Here is a 14482-nt window from a genome sequence, read left to right on the forward strand (position 1 = left end):
AATGGTGCAGTCATAACTCAACTGCCACCTCAACCTCCTGGGCTCAAGGGATCCTCCCACCTCAGCCCCCTCAAGTTGCTGGGATTACAGACACACATCACCATGCCCAGCTATTTTATTATTGAAAATAAGAATTTTATTATTATTATTATTATTATTATTTGTAGAGATGGGGTGTCAGCATCTTGACCATGCTGATCTCGAACGCCTGAGCTCAAATGATGCTTACACTGTGCCCAGCCTGAGGTTTCTTTCTTTGAAACATTATACCTTTAGGTGTTTCCAGTGTGTTTATAAGTTAATTATCCAAAAGGTCTAGCGTACGGACTAGTTAATGATCCAAAAGGTCTAATGTTGGTGTTGTATTTGTTGAACTAAAGGCACATCTCGTAGCATTTGCCAGTATCACAGAGTTAAGTTCTGCACACACACACGTTTTTTGAATATATATGTTGCCTGTGTACCTATTTTTCCTTTTTTTATTTACGTTAGACTTTATATTTGGCTCTTTTTTCCTTGTAGGGCATGCTGTTGAAGCGAAGTGGCAAATCGTTGAATAAAGAGTGGAAAAAGAAATATGTCACCCTGTGTGACAATGGCGTGCTGACCTATCATCCAAGTTTACATGTGAGTATAGCCCCCTCAGAGCAATTAACAGCTGCAGACCTCAACTAAACACTGTGGGGAAGGGGGACCTGCCAGCAGCCCAGCCTCTTGTCTCTGTTTGAAGTGAAAGTCCTATTTGGTCTCCTGCTCAACTGTGAGATAAATAACACTGTCCCTCACACTGCATTAGACCATATGTCTTTCTCTCTCTTCCCCTCCCTACCAGTCAGTCTGTGGCTTTCCAGTTCTACAAAGAATTACAGTAAAAGGCACAGATGAAGTAAAATTTTAGATGAGAGTAAAAAGACACGCGCAAGAAGAAAAGGAAAAGGAGATAGGAGTGATCTGTGTGAAAATTGAGAATGAAGGAAACAATTACATCTGAACCCAGGATTTAGCTTTGAACAGCCGTGAACAAAAATAAGGAACTATATGCAGTTCATGACTCAGTTTTTATTGTCAGATAAGAACACATTCCAGTTGATAAGGCAAGAGAAACTTTTCTGTTTGTGTTAACAAAGTTTGTTATATTGGTGGTTTATATAAGATAGATTTATAAACAAATTAACCTTATTCTTGGGGAAGAAATGCAGACCTTCTACCCTTGATAACATTTAAAGTTGGGGTGTCAATTTCATAGCAACACATTCCGTGACTCTTACTTAATGTAGAGAATGTGGACATCAGAAAATGTGGTGTGCCTCAGCCCTTCTATTACGTGGCCCCTAAGTATCTGTGGGGGATTGATTCTGGGATCCCCCTTGGATACCACGGTCCGTGGTGCTGGAGTCCCTTACGTAAAATGGCATAGTGTTTGCATGTAATCCAAGCACATCATCCTGTAATCTTTTAAGTCATTTCTAGATCACTTATAATATGTACTAGAACGTAAGTTCTCTGTAGGTAGTTGCTCTGCTGTTGTTCATTTGTGTGATTCTTCACTGTTATATTAGTTTTCATTGTTTTTTCTTTTCTTTTTTTTTTTAAGAGGAGTCTCACTCTGTCTCCCAGGCTGGATTGCAATGGCACGATTCCAGCTCACTGCAATCTCTGCCTCCCGGGTTCAAGCAATTCTCCTGCCTTGGCCTCCTGAGTAGCTGGGATTACCGGTGCCTGTCACCATGCCCGGCTAATTTTTTTGTAATTTTAGTAGCTATGGGGTTGCACCAGGTTGGCCAGGCTGGTCTCGAACTCCTGACCTCACAGTCTGCCTGCCTCAGCCTCTCAGAATGCTGGGATTACAGGCATCAGCCACCTCGCACAGCCTTCTTTTGAATGTTTTTAATTCCCAGTTGGTTGAATGTGCACATTCAGAATCCACAGATACAGAGGGTGACTTTCTGTCACTGTGTCAGGCTACTCGTAGTTGTAGCAGTGTTTTTCGTATTTTTTGGTAGAGATAGGGTCTCCCTGTTTTGCCCAGGCTAGTTTTGAACTCCTGGCCTCAAGCAATCTGCATAACCTCACCTTCCCAGTGTGCTAGGATTACAGGCATGAGTCACCACACCCAGCCAAGCTATCAGTTTTTACAAATTTGAAGTGTTGTGTAAAATGGCACAGCTACAAGAAGTTAGAAATAGCACATTGAAGAAAATTAATACCATTCCTAAAATACCACCTTGGGAACATGACTGAACATTTTTCGGGTACATACTCCCAGCTGTTTCTGTGTATATGTGCTTTTTTCTTCCCCAAGCACATGGTGACTGTGCGTACACTGCCCACAGCCTGCCTTCCTCACTAATGATAGATGTTTTCATGTCAAGAAATATTCGTGTACACCACCATTTTTAATGATTATATAATACTCCATTGTGTGGATGTGCCTTCATTTTTCCTGTGATATCTGCAAAACAAACCTTGGCAAATAAATTTACTTCCAGTTTTGTCACTCTCATAAAGAACTCCGATCACTGTCTCTGTTTATCTCTCTGTGCCCTTGTCCATTTTCCCAGGATAAATTCCTAGCGGTAGACTTCCTGAGTTGAAGGGCTGCGTGTGCTTTCATGGTTTTTGGTGTCTGTTGTCAAATTCCCAGAAAGGTTGATGAGTTTATCTCATCTGGCTGTATATAAGAGGGCTTTTTCTCTGTACCCTCTCACACTTAACCTTCAGAAAGAAGAGCTCTTCCTAATGTCATCGGTAACGTGATAACCTTGATGTTGCATTCTCTTGCTGGCCTGAGTTGCCCTGGTCTCCCCCTTGTCTTTTAGAAGCTACACCTTTCAGAACCACGCAGCAAAGCAGGCGTTCCGTCAATGTCTCCGACTTGTTTCTGTTGTTACTGAGAGCACGTCCCATGCATTACTCTTCAGAGGGGTTCGAGATGTGGACCCGGATAGATTTCCATGTGTTCCTTATTGTAGTAAGGAAATCCCCTTGTGCTGGCTGTACTTCGAGTGCAGTTTTGGAATATAGTCAGATTGGTTCTCCAGGTGGCCTTCAAATGGGAGAGGTGTGATGCCAGTTCCGTGAGGCCCACCTGTGATTGGGTTAGCATCTCTCCAGGACTGCTCCATCCAGTTCTCCAGCCCCCTCCACACCCAGCTTCCATCCACCAGAGCAACACTGAGGCACCGGGTCTTCCCTGGCTTCTCTCTGCAGAGTTGCTCCATCAGCAGGGGGGCCCGCCTCGTTGCTGGCTTAGCTCCTCCTAAGACCCCGTAAGAGAGCAGAGCTCTCACTATGGAACCAGTTGCTTTACATCAATTAGAGAAGTGCAATCAAAATATCATTCTTGATAGGACTCATTGACCAGTAAAAAGTGAGAGCTGATGGATGGTACATTTCCAGTCTACATATGCTCACCTGCTGAGCCCAGGCTCTGTCAAAGGGATGTTTGCTGCTGCTTGCCAAGGGGCGGATCTGATAACAACAGTATGTGTCAGAAGGTTCCCTTAGGAGACCTAAAGCCTGCTTGCTGTTCATCCAGCCTCTTGAGTATATGATCACAACCAGTTCTTCAAAAATTCTCCTCTCCACAGGCTTTTTCTTGTGATGTCCCTCAGTGTTTGCCCTTTCCGTCTTTTCTCCTTCCTTCACAAAGATGCATGAATATCAGTGGAGTATAGAAGAGGGGTGCAGTGGGGCTTTGCTGTGTAATTGTATAGCAAGCAAGAGCCAGTGTCATTTTCAAATGCAATCCTGTGAATGCCAGTCTCCTTGTAACTGAAATTTTTGATGCAGGTACATAGTTCTCTAAGGGAGGGGCTTAATCCAGGAGTGGATTTGATATTACTAAAACCTGGAGAGACGGCAAGACCTTCCATGTAATCCTTCCTTGGTTTCATTTTCACAGCCAAGCATTGGATAAAAGCATGGAGAGGCAGTGAGTTCCTGGTGTATTCTCTGGCAGGTGCATACAGCGAGTTTGTTCCGTTGTGAGTTGTTAGGGGAAGTGCTGAACAATACCAGCTGAGTTTATCTGGTGGTCTTGGTTCAAAATGGGAACAGGCATTCGGGGAGACACCCATGAGCCGAATCCAGACTTTCCTTAATAAGAAACTTGTGAATGTACAGACGTGTTGCTAGTTCAGGTCCGAAAATTCTATCCCATGAAAGTGGCCCAGTCATCTCAGTCTGGAAAGTTTCAAAAGGTCGTAGAACCAGATGGTCTCAGTTAAACACAGATAACACTGTGACACCCACATCCTTGGTTATCTCCAGGATGTATTACAGCAGAAGGACCGCTGAGGGTCACTGGCCACATGCAGTTGTGGCGTAAGTGGTCCGGTGTTGGGAAAGCTGCCACGATTGGTGGTGTTTGGGTTCCAGAGTCATCACTGTTGGTCCTAACTCTATTAACCACACTTTGAAGTGGGGCCTCTCCCTGGTAACACCCTGTTGTTTGAATGTGGGAACCGGCTTTCTTTTCTGTCCTCTGGGATTCAGGCTCATGTCCAGCCTCTGTAGCCCTGTATCAAGTCATTAAAAGTAGATGTTAATCTGTCATTGGACCAGAATAACTCCCTCTTTTATACCAGAGGAAAATGTTATCTGGTTTTTGAGAACACTGTTCTCATCCACCTTTTCTCTCAAAGGCATATGGGGCCCAGGTTCTGCAGGAGCTCCCGGAGCAGGGCCCTGCATTGATGTCATATAGCATAGGCTGTGCCCGTTCCTTTCCACGGAGCCCAGGAAAAAAAGCCGGCCAAACCCTCAGGTATTTTTAGAGTTTTCTACAAAGACGTAAGCATGTGTCAGTAGTGAGGTTGCTGTACCGGCTCCTGGTGTATACCTCTAAAGAAGCCTGGGTAATTAGTGCACCAAAAAGGAAACAAGCATGCTTTTTGGGGGGCTAGATTCTAATCAGCTGGTACTTCTATTGTGGGATGGCAGTGGGGACTTAGAGCGCCAGGCTTGCCGTTGGGTCAAACGTGGAAGATTCAGACGGGGATTCAGCACTTGCGCATGGCTATGAGGCCCTGTTCCTTCCAACATAGACATATATTTTCTGTCCACGTGTGTGCTGGCTGCTCACAATCCCTGTGAGGCTGGACCCTGCTGCCACCAGCAGCCTCCCTCCATTTCCTTATGTGAAATTGAGCTGGGGAGCTGGGTCTTGCACACAAGGAACATCGGAGCAAGCATAAACAACTGGAGCCGGGTGCAGTGGCTCAGGCCTGTAATCTCAGCACTTTGGGAGGCCAAGGCGGGCAGATCACCTAAGGTTAGGAGTTCAAGACCAGCCTCGCCAACCTGGTGAAACCCTGTCTCTACGAAAAATACAAAAATTGGCTAGGCCCGGTAGCTCACACCTATAATCCCAGCACTTTGGGAGGCTGATGGGGGCAGATCACAAGATCAAGAGATTGAGACCATCCTGGCCAACATGGTGAAATCCTGTCTCTACTAAAAACACAAAAATTAGCTGGGCATGAAGGCACACACCTGTAGTCCCAGCTACTTGGGAGGCTGAGGTGGGTGGATCATGAGGTCGAGAGATTGAGACCATCCTGGCCAACATGGTGAAACCTCATCTCCACTAAAAATACAAAAACTAGCTGGGTGTGATGGCTCACATCTACAATCCTGACTACTTGGGAGGCTAAGGCAGGAAAATTGCTTGAACCCAGGAGGCAGAGGTTGTGGTGAGCCGAGATCGCGCCACTGTACCCCAGCCTGGTAACAGAGTAAGACTCTGTCTCAAAAAAAATAAATAAAGAGTAAACAGCTGAGTCAAGTTTAAACAGAATAGGCCAAAGAGGTCATGGGCAGGGGGTGGGGAAGGAATAGTTCAAGAGGGTCTCAGTATTGTTTGTTCTTTAGGATCAAACCCAGAAGGTGGAATTACCACCTATGTCCTTCTCCCTCTGTGGCACAGGGATTTTCAGGTGTAGGGGCCAATGTCAGAGGACTGCTTATATGGGGTAGGAGGGTCTGGAAGGCTCGACCCCCCTCCCTAGGGCCGCTCCACACAGCTCCTGCATTAGTCAACCAAATGAAATTTCCAGGGGAGCTCCCCAAGCAGTCCTCCCTAGACAAGCCAGGTAAGCAAGGGCCGAGAGTTGATAAACCAGCCTGGGCAACATGGAGAGACTCCATCTTTACAGCAAAGAAAAAAATGAGCCAGGTGTGGTGGTCCCAGCTACTCAGGAGGCTGAGCAGGAGGATCACCTGAGTCTGGAGGTCAGGGCTTCCGTGAGCTGTGATCGTGCCACTGCACTCCAGCCTGGGCAACAGAGCAAGACCCTGTCTTAAAGAGTTGATAGAGGCAGGTACAGCATTTGTCGCTGTTGGGTGGAATGGCCACCTGCTGTCCCCACCTTCCCTGTGTCCTCCTCCGCTCCTGTAGGCTCCGGGGCAGTGCCAGCATTCTCCTACATTTGCTTGGGAAAGAGGCCTCAGCAGTGGGGAGCTCTGGCTTTCACCTCCTTCTGGCGCTGTGGAAGCAGGAGACTGATCATTTCTTCACCTTGTGAAAAATTCTTGGAGAGTGTTTTTAAATGTGTTGATTAGATACCCTTAGAAAAAAAGATCTCCCGGAAGAGGTCAGTTCGATTCCTGAGGGATAAGAACGTGGTTAGCTTATTGCACAAGTGTCCATGGGAGTGTTTGTTTGAAAGATCACCTTTGGATACGAATTTCAAGTATCAGTCCCAGACAGATATTTTCCATACATTGGTGTTTTGGAAATAAACCCAGCTCTTTGCAAAACAGTCGGTCTGTGGCCATGCCATGCGTGGAGCTCGTGGAATCCCAGCAGGATGACCTGCTCTCTGAAACTGTGGCTTCAGAACAAAGCAGCCAGTTATGAAATTGGGGGGCCCTGGCATTGCAGGACACCGTGGGGCTGGTGTGAGACTGAACAGGTGGCTAAAGCGGGTCGGCTGCCTGGGAACCTCACGAATGCTGATCCCAGGGACTGCCTGTCTCCCTCAGAAAGCGGGCAGCTTTCTACGTGCAGAAATCATGATGTGGGATCTCAGCTGGGTAGTGGCCCTGGGATGCCACTTTCCTTCCCACTTAATTGCTTTGGATTTCTCTTTCCTTTCTCATCATCCCCCAGGAGTATCTTCCTCTTTTTTTTTTTTTTTTTTTTTTTGCCCTGCGCCCCAAGCTCAGTCCTTACAGAGGTTGTTGAGGAGACCAGTGATCCTTGGTTCCCTTGATGCACAGCTGAGCCTCACTCTGTTCTTTATGTAGGGCGTAAGCTAAATCTACATACCCTTCCTACACCACAGATGGAAGATGTGGAGGGAAACCTTTTTCCCCAGGTCTGTTTCCTGTTTTTGAAAACCTTAAACCTTTTTCTAAGGAGAGACCTCTGTTGCTGAGCAGTGGAATAGAATTGCTGATCGAGTAGCCAGATCATAGGATGTGATGATTTCCCCGGAAATCAGAGGGGAAAATAAGCAAAACATTGAGCAACTAATACTAACACAGCTCCCTGAAAGTCCGTGCCAGTGATACCTCCAGGCCCCAGATCCGCTCAGCTTGGGTTCTGAGAAGTCTTGACCCAGCCATCACCCACAGCCACATCTCCCAGCCTCCTTTAGCTCTTCCCCAAAGGCTTAGGTGGTGTTAGCATTGGCTGCCCCAGGATGACAGGGTCCCTGCACCTGCGTGCTTTGTAGGTAGAGGAGGAGGTGTGGCCACAGGAGGAAGTAATGGTAGATTTCCACTGTTGTTATTCCCTTTTTTAAAAATTTTTGAGACCGAGTCTTGCTCTGCCCCTCAGACTGGAGTGCAGTGGCACAATCTCTGCTCATGCAGCCTCTGGGTTCAAGTGCTTCTCCTGCCTCAGCCTCCCAAGTAGCTGGGATTACAGGCACATACCACCACTCATGGCTAATTTTTGTTTTAGTAGAGATGGGGTTTCACCATGTTACCCAGGCTAGTCAGAAACTCCTGACCTGAAGTGATCCGCCCACTTCAGCCTCCCAAAGCGCTCAGGCGTGAGCCACCGTGCCCGGCTGTGGTTATTCCTAAAGAACCGTGTTGGGGGGCAGGATAACAAGGCCTGAGTGGGGAGGGGCGAATGAACCTACAGCGTCCACATCTTCGCTTCCCTCATAGAGTACATTCAGCCACTAGTTTACAGCAGGCGGGGGCCTGCACAGCCTGTCCAGGAGCTGGAGCGAGCCTGCACTGCTCTCGGAGCACACAGAGGCGCCCTGCTGCACACTCTCGGGCCACACTCGTTCTCATTGGCGCGTTTGAAGGTAGACATTGTGAAACGGGCTAGAAGGCTTCTGTTTTAGAAACATGCAGAGCAGGTTCTTTCACTGGGCGGGAAGTTTCATGTCTCTTGTCTTCTGGGTCACTTTGGACTCTGAAGAGTGTGTGCTTTGAAATTTTTACCAAAAACTCTTAGCATTTTGTTTGCTAAATGGAGTCAGTTGAACTTCTAAGGAAGACACTGTCCTGAAGTTGAAGCTACTGGGTTGAGACTAAAACTAGGGTTCAAAAAAAAACACTTCAGTTAATTCCTCTTTCTTTCGCAAGATGCGATTATTAAATGGAACCTGCAGCTCAGTTTAGGCAACAGACGGAACGCTCCACCAAATAATGAAACTGCTGTAGTGGAGTCACCAGCTGCCCTGGTTTTATGCAGGACTCAGGGGTTCCGGGGAACGGAACTTTCATAGCTGAAATCAGGGAAGTCCCAGGCAATCTGGGACCTGGTCACACTTGCCCCAGGACTGACCATCCTAACTGCTCCTTTATCTCCACTTGGCATTTTGCAGAGATAACCCCAAACGTTTAAATAAGACTGAAATGATAAAAGCAAGCACATCGGCTTGTGCTGCTGCTCCATGGTGTACTTTTTTTTTTTTTTTTTTTTTTTTTTTGAGACAGAGTTTTGCTCTTATTGCCCAGGCTGGAGTGCAGTGGCATGATCTCAGCTCACTGCAACCTCTGCCTCCCGGGTTCAAGCGATTCTCCTGCCCCAGCCTCCCGACTAGCTGGGATAAAAGGCTCCCACTACCACAGTCAGCTAATTTTTTGTATTTTTAGTAGAGACAGGGTTTCACCATCTTGGCCAGGCTGGTCTCGAACTCCTGTTCGAGGCTCAGGTGATCCACCTGCCTCAGCCTCCCAAAGTGCTGGGATTACAGGCAGGAGCCATTGTGCCTGACCTACATTTTTGTGTCTTTGAAAAATTGTATGTCTCCAAGACCTTTAAAAAGCCTTAACTGCTTAACTTTCTGGGAGGAAATATATATGAGTGTCTCGTGGTTTTCAGACACTTTGCTGGATCACAGTTGAGGTGGATCGAGGGCAGCCTGTTCTGAGACCCTTAGAGTCCCTTTCTCTGGCCTTGAATGTGAGCCTTAGGGAGCACCTTGATAGAAAAATGGAGGCATAATGAGAAAGAACTTGGACCTCAGGGCTGCACAGTTCAGCGTGGCACCTATTCATCTTCCATGTCGAGAGCGTGGCCGACAAGTGCGTGGCTGAAATTTCTGCTGACAAAGATGTGTGCAGTGGGGTTCCTAAGTGGTCCTGGAAGGATGAGCTTGGTGTCCTCACGGTCAAGCCAAGGACTTTACGGTGCCCCTGTCCAGGAAAGCTTACCTGCATTCCAGTCCTGGCGCTCTGGGCATCCTCAGGACGACGTTTGGCAGCTGTGAAACTCCTCCCTCCGGGCTACGCCTGGCTGACGCGTGCGTGAACTGCTTAGACTTCTAAAAAATTTTCTTTTTAGATTCCTTTCCGTTCTGCATGTGCCCAGATTAAAATGGCCGTGGCTCTGTCGTTTCTCCCTGACCTGCAACACTGGACTTTTCCTTCTTAAATTTTCTTCCTTTAAAATTGTTAAAGAGCTTTCCTTCTTTTCATTACTAAGCAGGTAAATTTCTAACCAAGTAGCTTAGACTGTCCTGCAATACACAAAGCCTTTGATTCTGCATGTCAAGGTTTGCTTTTGTTCTTTCAAAGTCGGGGCAGCCAGACCTGGACTCTCTAAAATTATCATCAGAATGCAGATTTCAGAAAGTTTCTAGTTTCGAAATCAGACAGAAGATCCACTTCTTTACTGATGGAAAGACAACACAAAGATCTGTGATGATTCCTGAGTAGGTATTTTCCTCAAAAGAAATAATTCAAGGAAAAAAAAAGATACCTATCCTATGAGAAGAGCAGCTCGTGGCTGTGCTCGCTCAGTGCTCGTAATTGCCTTTGTAAATACACAAAACCCTCACATAGGACTACGACATTTTACTTGAGGATTGAGGATGCACTCAGAATCTGTGATCCGTCTCTTCACCCACCTTCACATGTCTGCTGGGGTAGACCTCAAACTTCTCGAGGTGCTGGATATTCATTTACGCTCAGAGACACTTTTCATTGGTTTCCCCAGAACACTGAAACTGTCAGAATAACTCTTGTGCAGGCTACTGGACTGACCAGAGCAGAGCCCAGATTTTCAGAGGTGAAGCTGGAATGACTGAAAAGACAGGCCTCCCTTTCTTCCTGAGAAAAGCATAGGCAGACATGTCAAGTCTGTGGCACGCTGCTGCAGAAGGCGTGATTCATCTTAAGATCAAAATGTATTTCATCTTGCTTTCTTGGTTGTAAGCCAAGGTGCCTGGAGCTGTCCTTTGGCATTTCATGTGCTGTGTCTGCGGTACAGATGCGCCGTGTCCATCATAAGGGTGTGCTGTGTCCGTGGTGTGGGTGCACCGTGTCTGGCACACATGTACCTTGTATGGTGCGGGTGTGCGATGTCCGTCATAAGGGTGCGCCGTGTCCGTGGTGTGGGTGCACCGTGTCTGGCACACATGTACCTTGTATGGTGCGGGTGTGTGATGTCCGTCATAAGGGTGCGCCGTGTCCATCATGCAGATGTGCCTCCATGGCCCTCCCTGATTCCCGGGCCCCATCTAGTGTAGTCATTACCTCTGGTGAGAACGTTCTTTTCTGCCCCATCTAGTGTATGTCATTGAGGAGGAGGGCTGTGTTCCCCACTGTCTGCCCAGGGGCTGTCATGTGAGTGACATGTAGGTGTTGCTTAGTATGTACCGGTCACAGTGGCTTGAGCGCTGCCACACTGAAGCTTCACATCATGTGACTCCTTCAGCATCCTTGCTCCTGAACTGCCTGGACTCCAAACTCAACACTGACAATCCTGGCCCTGCTTTACATATTTTCTTGTGATTGAGACTAACAATATTGTGTCATACAGCATGACCTTTCTAAGCTGAGGTAGGGTTGGGGGGAGAACACACACAGACACACACGCACGCGTGCACACACACACTGTCTCTCACAGGGCATTATTACAGATGCTGCAAAATCTAACAGCATTACTGGAATCTAAAACACAGCCCATTTAGAGGTTTATGAGGAGATTCCACAGATGCTGAAGAGCAAAGACCCGGACTCTGGCAGCAAACCCACATTGCCATTCCAGCCTGAGCTGCCTGGTAGTGGTTTCCTAACAATATGGACTGCAACAGGTATTTCTCCAAGTCTTGAAGACTGGCAGGAGTCGGCTCCAGAGAAACAGGAAGAGTCCCCAGTTGGCTGGCTGTTCTTCGAACTAAAGAGAGAATCCCTTTATAACAAAGCTTATGCTCACATCCTTGAGTCTGTCAGTGCTCTTCGCTTCCCTGGGAACACCCACATTCCAGTTTTCTGCATGGATTGCTTTCACAGGAACACCTGGCTCTTCAAGCCGTGGTGTGAATGTCACCTCGAGAACCTTGATGTATAGATACTGCCTGCTTCAAGTCATACTGCAGCTCTTCCTCTATCCAAGATAGGATCTCAGGCAGCTTCCAACAGATGATTGATGGGAAAATACATTGTGAACACTTGCACAGGACCATACATACATGACACACACACAGCTATGGGCACAACTTCATTTCAACTTGTTTTCTGTAGCACGTGGAGTAAAGGTGTTGGATCTGTGTGGCTTGCACCTCTGAATCACCTCCTTCCATCTCAAGATTCCTTCCCTCCTTGATTTCTAAGGTGTGAGTCAGCTCCTGTCTTAGCTGATCCTTCTGGTGTGCAGGTCAAAGGAACACTGAGCTGGGAATCAGTTACGGTTGCTGGTCCTGCCATTGCCCCACCCATCTTACGTTGGTTCCAACGTGGCTTTGTGGAGTCCTGGGACTCAGGCACAGTGAGAGGATCACTGAGCCTCTCAAAGTCCATTATACTGTGATTGCTTTGCTTGCTCTTCTTCCTCAACTCACAGCCTTGGCCTCCGTTTTCTCTTCCTCCCAGGAATTCATCCAGAATGACGCCAGAGGTCACACGGAGATGATCTTGCAGACCATGGTCCCCTGAGAGTTTTGGCTCAGTTCAGCTTGCGCAGTGCCCTGCCCATAAAGCTTTCCAAAACTTGTTGGCTGAAATGAAGAATAGCAATTACCCCTAAGCTGCTTTTAACTTTCACCCTGTCATTCTAATCATATTTTCCTTTATTTCACTTCTTTTAGTTCTTTTTTTTTTTTTTTTTGAGACAGAGTTTCGCTCTTGTTACCCAGGCTGGAGTGCAATGGCGCGATCTCAGCTCACCGCAACCTCCGCCTCCTGGGTTCAGGCAATTCTCCTGACTCAGCCTCCTGAGTTGCTGGGATTACAGGCATGCGCCACCGTGCCCAGATAAGTTTTTGTATTTTTAGTAGAGATGGGGTTTCACCATGTTGACCAGGATGGCCTCGATCTCTTGACCTCATGATCCACCCGCCTCAGCCTCCCAAACTGCTGGGATTACAGGCTTGAGCCACCGCACCCGGCCCTCCTTTTTGTTCTTTTATGTATTTCGATTATGGAGATCACCCATCCCCCTTGGGTGGTATCCTTGCCCCCGCTCTTAACCCCGCTTGCCTCCTCAGACTCACCTCTCACCCACTTCCTGCCCTATTGCTATCTTTGTTTTCTTTTAGTTTCTCACTTGCCATGTTCTCTGGCCTCCAGTCTTCACAAATGCAGTTGTCTCGGCTGATAATGTTCTTTTCTGCCCCATCTCTTTGTCTCACTAACTCCTCTTCCCAATCTTAGCTTAAATGCGACTTCCTCTTGGGAGCTTGCGCTGACTCGACTATTTGGGCATCCTGCTGTGTGTGCTCTCACAATGCTCTGTAGGGCCAGCTCTCAGACTCTCCCGCCTGGGCACCCTGCTGTGTGTGCTCTCACATTGCTCTGTAGGGCCAGCTCTCAGACTCTCCTGCCTGGGCACCCTGCTGTGTGTGCTCTCACATTGCTCTGTAGGGCCAGCTCTCAGACTCTCCCGCCAGACTGGAAGCTCCTTGAGGCAAAGATGTGGATGTCACCAATATCTCCCTAGCATCTGGAACACTGGCTTGTTGGATGGGTGGATGGATGGATGGAGACACAGTTAGCCCATATGGTTAACCTTTCCTTAAGTCCATAGGGTTAGAGTTCCTGAAACCTTGTGGAAGGAATCCACCATGCACACTTTTAGGAAGCAGAGATTCGTCTTAGCCATACTAAGTCCTAGCTCCGTTTGCTGCAGCTTGAAGAAGGGATCTTGGTGGTGGGAGGAGAAAAGCTTGAGGATGTTGTTTGTTGTTCGTTTTTTCATTTTAATTATGAAATACATGCGACATTTGCCATCTTAACCATTTTAAATGTGCAGTTCAGTAGTATCATGTATGTCCACGTTGTTGGGGAATCAACCTCCAGAATGTTTTCATCTTGCAAAACAAACTCTGTACCCATAAACACAAATTCCCCATCCCGCTTCCCCTCAGCCCTGGCAGCCAACATTCGTTTCTGTCTGTATGAATTTGTGTTCTCTAGGAACCGCATATAAATGAAGTCATAACACTATTTGTCTTTTTATGACTGGTTTGTTGCATTTAGCATTGTGTCCTCAGTTCCTCCAGTTGTAGGACGTGTCAGAATTTCCTTCCTGTTTGAGGCTGAGTCATATTCTGTCATACGTACTCACCACGTTTTTTCTGCCCGTGGATGGATGCTTGTGTGGCTTTGACCTCTCAGCCATTGTGAATAATGCTGCTAGGAATGCGAGCATGCAGATAACTCTTCAGAGCGTGGGTTTTAAATGTGAGAACTGCAACGTGGGAAACTACAGGGTATGGCTGAATGCTAAACCTGCCCAACCTTACCAGCACTCTGGTAGTGGGACATTTGCTGGGCCCGGTTCTGAACGCAGGGTATTGTGCAGGCTTCATAACCTGCAGAGTAGTCTGGAAGCCATGTGATAAGAAAACCACCCAGCAGCAATGTAGTCACATGGGCCCTCCTGGAGTTTGCCAAGTACGGGTGACCTGGGAAAGAACGTGATCATTCCTGTGACCTATTTGAAAGAGTGTAGTCGGTTGTTTCTCCCATTTATCAATAGTTCCAAAGCCAAGGAATTAGACTGCCATAGAAGTAGAAATATTTTCAGGGCTTATTGACAACTTTTGTTGGAGAAGGAGCCTACTGA

The 14482-nt window shown here is 47.3% G+C and overlaps 1 protein-coding gene across 14 annotated transcripts in view; it reads left to right on the plus strand.

Moving 5' to 3' along the window:
- The window catches only part of AGAP1 (ArfGAP with GTPase domain, ankyrin repeat and PH domain 1), a 639539-nt gene that overhangs the window by 395315 nt on the left and 229742 nt on the right, over positions 1-14482 (plus strand). For all 14 annotated transcript variants that reach the window (XM_054258069.2, XM_054258070.2, XM_054258072.2 and 11 more), the window contains one exon: positions 523-627. In XM_054258069.2, the coding sequence (XP_054114044.1) occupies positions 523-627 (105 nt within the window). The remainder of the gene's footprint in view (positions 1-522; positions 628-14482) is intronic.

Source organism: Callithrix jacchus, chromosome 6 (assembly GCF_049354715.1).
Source record: "Callithrix jacchus isolate 240 chromosome 6, calJac240_pri, whole genome shotgun sequence".
Classification (NCBI taxonomy): Eukaryota; Metazoa; Chordata; class Mammalia; order Primates; family Cebidae; genus Callithrix; species Callithrix jacchus.